The 11,639-nt window shown below is 41.9% G+C and overlaps 1 protein-coding gene across 8 annotated transcripts in view; it reads right to left on the bottom strand.

The window, feature by feature from the left end:
• Positions 1–8,602: 8,602 nt before the first annotated feature.
• KIT (KIT proto-oncogene, receptor tyrosine kinase) overlaps positions 8,603–11,639 on the bottom strand; it is an 83,924-nt gene continuing 80,887 nt past the window's right edge. For all 8 annotated transcript variants that reach the window (XM_036895210.2, XM_036895214.2, XM_036895213.2 and 5 more), the window contains one exon: positions 8,603–10,865. In XM_036895210.2, coding sequence (XP_036751105.1) covers positions 10,737–10,865 — 129 coding nt within the window. In that variant the 3' untranslated portion in view covers positions 8,603–10,736. The remainder of the gene's footprint in view (positions 10,866–11,639) is intronic.

Genomic DNA, 11,639 nt, shown 5'->3' with positions numbered 1-11,639 from the left:
GAAATTGAAACTCTGTGATTCCACCGAGGGACTCAGGAGCCATACCAAACCTACCTAATCTTCCTGAGTCTTCTTTTCCTCCTCCTGAAATGCAGACAAATCCCTACTTGCTGGGCTGTCCAGAGCATAAGAGCTTAGCACTTAATAAATCATTGCTTAAAGGAATACGGGTCATCTGCCTGGTAAACAGAGGCACAAGTGATGGGCTTGGAACATCTTGTGTTCCACTGTCAACTGTCAACTTCTTCTATCCCCTTTAGACATTACGCATTTCAGAGATGTGAGCTAAACTGGGTTAAACACCAACATGTGATCTGAGCACCTAAGCATCCCAGGGACTTCCTCTTCTGTTTGAAAGTCTCATTTTGCAAGGACAACAAACTAAATCTTTGTCAGCCTGAGAGGAAAACAGGGCAAAAGAGACCCATGAAGCTCATGTCTAATAAGCATCATGGTGGAAAAGACCCCTTCTTGTATCCTAGGTCAGGAAAAATGTGAGGCCTTTACTGACCCAGGCTGACCCAGGTGGCCTGCCTTGATCAAACAGGGTAGTAAACACCTAGAGAGGCAGTTTGACATAGCGCTTCACACAGACTCTGATGCTAGACTGCCTGGATTCAGATCCTGCCTGGGCCACTTACTAGCTATGTGACCTTGGTCAGGTCACTCCAGCTCTCTGTCTTAGTTTCCTTATTGATAAAATAGTAACTATTACATATGGCTGTCAAGAGGATCCAACCAGTTAATGATGTAAAGCTCTTAGAACATAGTAAGACCTCTATACGGATGCTACAGCAGAGTCAGCACATATGCTACATTCCCCACAGTCATGGCCAGGCAGATAGGACTAAATGACAGCGTTCTTTCTCACTGACTGTTTTGCGTCTCTGCATCATTGTCAGCAAAGCCAGGCCATGCAGTTGTTAACTGATGGGCTAGCCAAATGAACACTATTTTCACATCACGTTCAATGTCAACTGGAATATTTGAATGTAAGCAGTAGAGAAAGTAGGTCACCAATACCAATTTTATATGCCAAACACACTACAAGAGTAAAATGTAACCTGATCAGTGGCAAATAACGCCATTTAAGGGAGATGAAGTCCTCAGGCCAGGCAACCGTCATGTGGACAGAAAGGTTTCAGCTGCCCTATAATGCTTATCTACATCCTGAGCCAAACAGCCATGAAAACGTCCTTTCATCTGTCCTCATTCTTCACGTTCTATAGAGTAAGAGTGACTGCTAAGCCACAGACCACAAAGAAAGGTCAGTCTCATAAAATACACCACAGTCCCTGACACTAGTGTGCCTGACAAAGCACACACACTTCACTTCGGGGATCTAACTTCCCAACTTCAAGCTCTACTACAAAGCCACAGTAATCAAGACAATTTGGTTCTGGCACAAGAACAGACCCACGGACCAGTGGAACAGAATAGAGAGTCCAGATATTAACCCAAACATATATGGTCAATTAATATATGATAAAGGAGCCATGGATATACAATGGGGACATGACAGCCTCTTCAACAGCTGGTATTGGCAAAACTGGACAGCTACATGTAAGAGAATGAAACTGGACCACTGTCTAACCCCATACACAAAAGTAAACTAGAAATGGATCAAAGACCTGAATGTAAGTCATGAAACCATAAAACTCTCAGAAGACAAAATAGTCAAAAATCTCTTGGACAGAAACATGAACAACTTCTTCATGAACATATCTCCTCGGACAAGGGAAACAAAAGCAAAAAGGAACAAGTGGGACTATATCAAGCTGAAAAGCTTCTGAACAGCAAAGGACACCATCAATAGAACAAAAAGGAACCCTACAGTATGGGAGAATATATTCATAAATGACAGATCCAATAAAGGGTTAACATCCAAAATATATGAAGAACTCATGCACCTCAACAAACAAAAAGCAAATAATCCAATTAAAAAAGGGGCAGAGGATCTGAACAGACACTTCTCCAAAGAAGAAATTCAGATAGCCAACAGGCACATGAAAAGATGCTCCACATCACTAATCATCAGAGAAATGCAAACTAAAACTACAATGACATATCACCTCACACCAGTTAGGATGGCCAACATCCAGAAGACAAACAACAACAAATGTTGGTGAGGTTGTGGAGAAAGGGGAACTCCACTGCTGGTGGGAATGTAAATTAGTTCAACCATTGTGGAAAGCAGTATGGAGGTTCCTCAAAAAACTAAAAATAGAAATACCATTTGACCCAGGAATTCCACTCCTAGGAATTTACCCTAAGAATGCAGCAGCCCAGTTTTAAAAAGACATATGCACCCTGTGCTTATCGCAGTACTATTTACAATAGCCAAGAAATGGAAGCAACCTAAGTGTCCATCAGTAGATGAATGGGTAAAGAAGAGGTGGTACATATACATAATGGAATATTATTCAGCCATAAGAAGAAAACAGATCCTACCATTTGTAACAACATGGATGGAGCTAGAGGGTATTATGCTCAGTGAAATAAGCCAGGCGGAGAAAGACAAGTACCAAATAATTTCACTCATATGTGGAGTAGAAGAACAAGGAAAAAACTGAAGGAACAAAACAGCAGCAGACTCACAGAACCCAAGAATGGACTAACAGTTACCAAAGGGAAAGGGACTGGGGAGGATGGGTGGGAAGGGAGGCACAAGGGGGAAAAAGAGGCATTATGATTAACACACATAATGTAGTGGGGGGCACGGGGAGGGCTGTACAACACAGAGAAGACAAGTAGTGATTCTATAGTATCTTACTACGCTGATGGACAGTGACTGTAATGGGATATGTGGTGGGGACTTGATCATGGGGGAGTCTAGTAACAATAATGTTGCTCATGTAATTGTACATTAATGACACCAAAAAAACCATGCACACTTCAAAGCCAGCTCTGGACGGAGCCGCACAGGCGAGCCACTTGAGAATATTCATTTCAACTAGGAGCATTTACTCTGAAGTCCCAGCCCTGGTGAGCTGAAACCCCTCATAGAGGATCCCACATCACAAAAGCTGGTTTAACCAATGAAAGGTGGAATCAGCAGTGAAGGAGACACATGGGGAACAGCTTGTTAATTTGTAACCAACAATAACAGCTGTTGGAGCAAAGCAAAGGTGGGTTTCCCACCCACACTCACCCTGATCTGCACCTGCTGGCATGCCCTAGCTTTCTGCTACTCCTCTCCACTCTTCAGACCCCAGCCCTCTCCACTGGGCCCACAGTTTGTTTTCCTCATGAGGTTCAAATAAACAAGACTGTTTGAAACATAAAGGGAAAAATGTTTTTGGAGGACTGGAGCAGTTTACATGGTGCATAGGGAGTGGGCAGATCAGGAGCCTGTGAAGTCAACAGATAATTCTGCAGCCTCACACTGACTGTACTTCAAGCACCATTCTCCCCAGCCTTTGAGGAGTTGGTAATGAGTGGCAAAGTGGGTTGATATATCTTTTGTTTTTTTGGGAAGTGAAATGAAATGGCTTCATGCAAAGCCCAGAAAAGGAGACTAAAGGGCTTGCCCAGGTATGCCAAATAGATTGATGATGTGGTTGTTTAAAAATCCTAGGATTCAGGGGTCAAATGAAGTAAAGCTTGCCTTTCAATTCCCTCGCTCATAGCCATGAGTATTAGGGTAAGGTAGTGAGCCCCTCTGAGGGAAAGTTTTCTCTCCTTTAAATGTAGGTCAATTATCCCTACCTCCTAGTGTTATTATGAGGTTTACATACGGTGGTAAAACATACAATATGGATCCAGGTACACAGCAGGCATTCAGTAAAGGTAGCCATCATCATCAGGACCACCATCGTCAGCATCACTGACATTATCCAAACAAGGCATCTTATCAATTATCACTGTCCATTTATATGACCAAAACATCTAGAAAGAACCAGAAAGATCCCAGAGACAATAAATGACTCAGTGAGTAAGTGCATGCAGTTGAGAGTCAAATACATGGTGTCATCTTACAAGGCAAGAATAGTTGAAAATTAATTCACTGAAATTACTTGAATACCTATTAGCTGCAAACAGGGATGAGAGAAATTTTCAGGATGACAGCAATGTTCTAAACTGCATCGTGGGGATGGTTGCACAACTATAAATTTAATAAAATCATTGAATTATTCACTGATAACGAGATTTTATGGTATGTTAATTACACCTCAATAAAGGTGCTAAAATAATTCTCTACAGACAGGAGCTGCAGGGGGATTCAGATAACAGGAAGAACAGAAATCACCTTGCTTGCAGCATAATAAGACAAAAAGAAGGAAAATATGAAAGAGATTAAGAGACATGCATAGAGCAAGTGGCTCTAAGCTGCACTGAACTGGAGTCCCAGAAGAGAAACAGGAAGGGCAGAGGCAATTGAATAAGGGCTGAGAAGTTCCCAGCATTGAGGAAAGACACCAATGCATAGGTTCAAGAAGCCAAAGAATCCCAAGTAAGATCAATAAAAAGAAATGCAAGCTTAGACTTACAATAGTGGGACTACAAAGACCAAAGACAGAGAAAATGTTAGAAGCAATAAAGAAAAAAGATAATTATTTTCAAACGAACAGCTTGATCTGATCTCTCAAATGCAGCAGAAATCAGAAAAGACTGGAAACAAATGTGCTCAAAAGTAAAATTGTCATTCTTGAATTTTATATCCAGTGAAAGGTTTTTTTTTGAAAATGAAGGCGAAATAACATTTTAGACAGCAAAAATGAAGATTTGCCACCTCTATGAATCTTCACTGAAATTCCTCTTCTGTTTTTTACTGTCACTGAAACCCCACATTTCTTCCATGTGTTGGATCTTGAATATTAAGTGATGAATGAGGTCCAGTCCTAATTTCAAGAGGCCTAAAATCTAGACAAGTTATTATATTTAGATTGCTTGGAACATTTAACTGGGCATCCTCTAATTTACCTGGCAACCACAGCCTGTGAGGGGAGAGGTGTCAGAGACGTAGTTGAAAACTATCAGTTTGTAGGGGACAGCCACATTCCAGAGACTAGGTGAGATCGACCAGAGCTTGGTGAGACCACACCAGGTGCAGGGAGACGATAAAGCAGCAGACTCTGCAATCCCCACCCTTAGGGTGATGGAGGGAAACAGAGAGGAGAAGCTGCAAGGGCAAGCTGAGGAGGACAGCTTCCCATTGCATGAAGCTTCATTCATTCAACAAGCACAGTGTGGGCTCCAAGCCAGGCACTGTTCTACACAACAGAATAGCTGAAAAGAGTACTCTGAGATGGGCACTTGGAAGGTCATTTTCTTGGTTTTTAGAAAGTCAGTTTCAGTTCTCTGAGGCCCAGGTCACGTGCTACAATACAGAACGTTTGGGGAACCCTTTTTTGTGGATTGAATTGTGCCCCACCAAATTCATGTGTTTAAATCATAAAGGTAATCCTTAGTACCTCAGAATCTGACCTTATTTGGAAATAGGTTATTGCAGATGTAATTAGTTAAGATGAGGTCATACTGGAGTAGAGTGGGCTCTTAATCCAACTTGACTAGTGTCCTTATAAAGAGAGGGAATTAGGACACAGACACACACACACAGAGGGAGAATGCCACATGGAGGCAGAGATCCACGAGCCAAGGAATGACAAAGATTGCCACCAATCTGGAAGCTACCGGAGAGAGGCCTGGAACAGATTTTCACAGCCTTCACAAGGAACTGGCCCTGGCCACACCTTGATCTCAGACTTCTAGCCACCAGGACTATGAGAAAATACACCTCTGCTGTTTAAGCCACCGAGATTATGGCACTATGTTATGGGAGCCCTAGCAGATAAATACACTTCCCTTTACTAAAATTCACCCAAAGATGTCCAGCTGGTCCCAGGACCTCTCCTGGGGGGTGTTTTGCTGTGGAAACACTGGCCCAGCTGACCTTCTCCCAAGGTCAGGTCTGGGATGAGAGTCGCCTGTCTTCCAGTTTCTATACTTCCCGCCCAGGTAGTACTTCTTGGCAGCTTCAGTCTCCCTGGCCTCTGTAATAGGAAAGGGAACTTGTGCCACTCTCCCTTCCTCCCCACCCATCCCCATCCCCCCAAGCCCTCCTTTTCTCTACTTCTCTCCTCGTTCCCACAAAGCAGCTGTGCAGGTCTCAGTAAACCTGCCCAGCAACACTTGCCTAGTTCCCCTTTCCCTTCTCCCCAAAGTCTCACCCCCAGTGTGAAATGAAGCTGCCTTCCCAGGTCCCAGTCTGGTTGAATTGTTTTATTTCCATTCATTCCTGAATCTGTCTCCTTCCAGATGGCTCTCCCTTACCCATACTGATGGAATGCTTAATTATCCATTGAAAAAGTATTAACCATTCAGAAGCATGTGCTAGAAACTTCAGGAGCACCAAGGTAGAGAACACCTGTGCTTCATGAAACTTGAATAATCATTTTGAGGGTGACAGCTAAGTCCCTCCTTAGGCGAGCTCCCATTGATTTGGATGGGCTTCCTGGAGGAGGCTGAGACTTCTACGGCATCTTGGCTCCATGGGAAAGAGCGCTGTGATGAGTGATGTCTGCATGGACATGGAATGAGAGATACCAGCAGGGGAAGACCAGGGATTTGCACCACTGATGTGCAGACACTCAGATCTGGTTTCAAATTTTGGCTCCATGTCCTACTAAGTGAACTCGGCAAGTCTTAACCTCTTGCAATCTCTTGAGCAATTTAGCCTCTGGCTGCCTGGATAATTAAATACTTTAACAAATAAATGACAACCAGTGAAACCCAGTGAACCTAGACATACAGGTATTTTATGTTAACTGATTTAAGACTGGATTTGTTGGAGTGGGAAGGAGGTAAGACAAGATCCAAAATATTACACAAGGTGGAACAGATTGTCAGAGCAGTAAGATGTATGAAATCAGAATCACAGAATTCAGAGCAACTTCCAACTGAGATTAGTTTCCTGGTCTTGAAAGTAGGAGCTTGTTGGGAGAGAAGAGACAATATGACATCTGAACGGACAGAAGCAGGAAAGAGTGCAGCACACTCATGGGTCTATGGTGAGAGAAGCCTGGAAGGCAGGCTGGAGCAAGAACTCAGAGCCTTGAATTCCTGACTAAAAAGCTGGGATTTTAATAAAACACAGAAATCTCTACAGCAAAGTCAAGTTTCAGAGCAAACTAGCACAATATTGTTAGCAATTAAGTGAAAGGCAATGACTAGAAACAACTTTTTCACTGCATGGTTCTCTAGGCAGTAACAACTGGGTTAGGTTGGTCCTGAGCATCTTCCTCCTTTCTAAAATGCCTAAGTAGCCATGATAAAAGTTGACATTTTTGAGCACTTGTTGTCTTATGCATATGAACAAAGTAATCTTGACAGCTTTATATTAATACATTGAGGCAGATACTGTTATGGAAATTGAGATTTCAAGAGTTAATCCAACCAACACCACACAGCAGTAAGTAGTAGAGACTAGGCTGGCAACCAGGATTTGAACCCAGTTTGAGCATGAACACCAAGCACCTGATACTACTTTGTGATTAAACTGCTGGACCAGTGAGGGAAATAGCTACATACTAGTAATACAGGGGCTGCTGAATGCTCTCAACTCAAAACTTCACCCACATGAGAGGAGAGCCCATGAAAACATTCAGAAAGAAAGGACTTCTTTGTTGTGTGGTCAATTGGCCTTCATTCTTGTTTGTAATAAAATAACAGAAAACACTGGACTGAAATGTGTGTCTGTTTTTCACGGACTATTGACGTGGCCCTGGCCCCACAATTCCCTCCTGATTTTAAAAGGATTCTTCTTCATCAAAGGCCACCTTTCACCCCCTTCCCTTTCCTTTCAGGAGATACTTCTGCAGGTATAAATGTCCTATCAAAAAAGAAAATCAAAATTAACTCATTTTCTAATAGGATTACTCAGTTTAGGGTGATTCTTCATTTCAAGCTAGAAGAACTCTGAGGCTCAGTGCAGGTGCCACTGGTCTGGACGATGCCTACTGATCACAGAGGATGCTCTAGCCGCAAGATGGTACTAGAACTAACGGGCACAGTCTTCTCCCACTACGCAAATGGTAGACCTTAACTCTGTTCCCCAAGCAAGTGAGAATAAGGATTGAAGGTGGAGCATGAACATCTCATGACCAAATAACCTGTCTTCAAAATCCAAGCCAACAAGAACACAAACCCCTTGCTTGGGATTCCTTGTGTCAACCTTGGGAATTACTCTACTGTCCATGTTAATTTTTAGACAAGCTTGTTTAGGAGTAAACATGCCAGTTATATTAGATTGAACCATATGAATGTGCTACTATATGACCACTATTTGGCCCATAAAAATGTTCGTGTCACATGAATCAACCTAATAACAAGAGCAATGTGTGGTATTCTTCAAATGTTTTCTGTATTTATTTTTCCATATAAATGGAGACCTTGGGTAGTAAAAATAAAATGAGAAAATATAGCACATACTAAATTCTTATTAAATGCCTGTTGAATCTTCATGTATATAAATCCTAGTACTCTGACAGTATTGATTGTATCTTAAGCATACTAGGTTCGAAGATTTCTAATGTTAGGGTGAATGCATTTTAACACTTTAAAGTTTAATTTCACTAAGGTAGAAATAATGAGAACATTTCATTTGATTTATATATTTATATTTTTATTAGAATTTTTCAGAACTGTCAACAACTGGACAACATATCAGGAAAAAAAACACATGGAATTCCAACATCCTTCAAACTTGCACCACTTATGTATTTACACATAAAGTTACTGTATATATAAAAAATATTTTCAAGGACTCATGGGCTTGGGAATATTCAAAAGACATTATTGCTACATCTCAATATTTACAAAAAAAGCCACAAAATAATTTCAAACATTAAGCCACTGCAAAGAAACATCCAATGTGTAAAAAAAAAAAAAAAATTATAAAAATATAAACTTTCAAGAATATCCAAGCCAAACTCTCAGTGAAGTGCCCCTGAAGTACCTAGACATCTATAGTGAACAACACTTTTCTTACTATAATCAAAATCAACAGAAACACAAGAGGAATTTGGAGACAGTATGTGGCAAACAGCGACAGTGTCTTACGTGACAAGGAAACCCCCAAACCTGTTGCCTTTGGAAAGGTGCAAGAGCACAGAACTCCAGTGCAAATGGTTACTTCCAGGTAAATGGCCACAGTTTTCTACATGTAATCTAAGGGACCTACGACAGAAAACCTGAAGGTTGCATAAATGAATCTCGCAAGACAACACATAAAACTTGCCACGTACACAGGGACCTCTTAGAGTTGGATATGATGAAAAAGAAAAAGGTCAGCTCTAAGAGTAATATCTGGGCTACAGGCTAAAAAGATAAAACTTAAATACATTTCAGTGAGAGAGTAGTAAATAAGGTCTAAGGAACAGGTACAGTATGCTGAGCATAAATAACAGAGTGCCTTAGTGCAGGTGGACTGAAAATAAATAGGTACAGAAGTATCTGCCCTACATACCTCTCCAGGAGCTGGTGGTAAGCCTCTCTTGGCAGTGAGGTGGAGAGGAAAAGAGTACTGATGAGAGAGGCCAAGCTACCTTGTGGGTACTGAGGGACCCTCTGAGGCTCAAGGCAAGAATGCCCCCAAAATATATGTCTAAAAGCATACACACACATACACACATACACACTTTTATAGATACTGGCCTGGCGTCCAGGACATACCTGCAAAGGTGGAATCTACATTTTTATTTCCTGCTATGAAAGAATCCAAACTAAGACAGCACTGTTTCATCACTCCTGCTGGAGTCATGCAATAAATCACTTTTTCAAATGGCATCAAATCCATTGAGCATAATGCCATACTGAAGCTGGTAGGCTTATTCTGGAGAATCTACAGAGCAAGTTAATCGGCTAGGAAAGGAGTTTTTTGTTAAGATTGTGCTTGGCAATTATGTTTTATCTTTAAAAAAAAAAAAGCACTAACATAACTGTTTCCTTCAAACTTGTCTGGCTCTTAATCTATTCCCACACACAGCAGACTTGAGCCAGGGTTGAGTCCAGACACTACACCTGTGGGTTTTTCCCCCTCAAACATATGAACATATTTACTTTATAGATGGATATATACAAATGCTGGCTGGGAGGCCTTCTCTCCAATTTAGCTCCCTAATAGTGAACTCTATTTACAAACTGGGTCAGTAGTACAAAGGCTTGTGCATAGCAGCGGGTCGTCATTCACGCTTTGGGAGCATTTCCCATGGCCTGTGTCTCATTCCCAGCATGAAATACTAGATCTTGTAAGCCCAGATATTCATAGACATCTGCCCTTTGTTCTAATAACATTCTATTTCCCACATCAAAGGATTAGGTTTCAGCTTCTAATCTCGCTGCATCATCATATCATTACAGGTGGTTACATGGGCCCAGGGTGATTATTGCCATTTACTGAAATAAACTATCAACTTTTTCAAACAAACGCTACAGAAGCCTTGTAAAGGACTCAGGGTGTCTAGACCACCCCACCTCCCTTTCTCCATGTCTGAAATTTTTTTCATTAAGGGGGTACCTTGCTATTAGAAATATATGAAATTTGAACCCTTGCAATGGAATGGTGGTGGATGACAAAAGTCATCAGCCACTGAAGTGTGCTCATAAAGACAGCACGACAGCAGGTGTCCACCACCCTGGAGTAGGATGTAAGCCGAAGTAAAATGAAATAACCATTACAGAAACCAAAAGAATGGGGATTGTTCTTGTCGGGGAGACCCCGACGCCCTCATTCTGCTTCAGACATCTCCATGTATGAGCAGCGGCTGGGTGGACGAAGCACTGCTCCCGACAGAATTGATCCGCACAGAATGGTCCGCCACCGGGTTCTCCTGGTGGGGGCTGCAGTTGGCTAAGTTGGAATAAATCTGAGGAAAACAAGCCCACAGTCAATATACCAGTCCCCACAACAAACACAGCGACAAAGGGGCGTGTCTGCAGCCTCAGAATCGCAAATGACTACTAAGACTGAAGGAGAGGAAGCTTGCCAGGCCTCTACAGCCAAAACCAAATTGCACCGACAAAAGAAAAACAGCAGCTTTATTTTATACACCATTTTTTACCAAGGTCTGATTACATAAGAAGTGATAGCAAAAAAGAATGTGCTTTTCTGCAGGGACACATCTGGGAACATGTACTTATCTAAATTGTTAAAAACGTTCATAAATCTCTATAGCCAACTATACATAACCCAACAGCTGATGTCATTTGCTGAGAAATCGGTGGAAGGCCCTTCCAGGGGTCTTCCACAAAGACTCAAGCATTTGGGTGGAAAACGCTGTTTCATTTGAAACATGCTTTGACACCCAGAAGACCAAGCTTTAACCCAAAAGTATTGGTGGTATATGCCTAGAAAAGAAGAGAGAGCTCCAAGTACACCATCCAGAAAGAAAGCAGCTTAAAAAAATCTTGAGTTAAAATTAAGGATCACTAACACAGGATCCTTAAAAGCCAAGAGAAGAAATAATGGATTTGAGTTGTGAACTCCCCTTTCCCCAGATCACTGGGAGGGATCTCTCAACTTCAAACAACCCCTCATTCTACATGGCCTGTGGGCAGGACAGCTCTCTGCCATTTTCTGGCTATGCCTGTCTCAGCAGCGGGCTTACTTCACTGCAGTAACAAGCTGTCTTTTCTATGCT

The sequence above is a fragment of the Manis pentadactyla genome, chromosome 5 (assembly GCF_030020395.1).
Source record: "Manis pentadactyla isolate mManPen7 chromosome 5, mManPen7.hap1, whole genome shotgun sequence".
Classification (NCBI taxonomy): domain Eukaryota; kingdom Metazoa; phylum Chordata; class Mammalia; order Pholidota; family Manidae; genus Manis; species Manis pentadactyla.
This window is presented reverse-complemented; position numbering and strand designations above follow the sequence as displayed.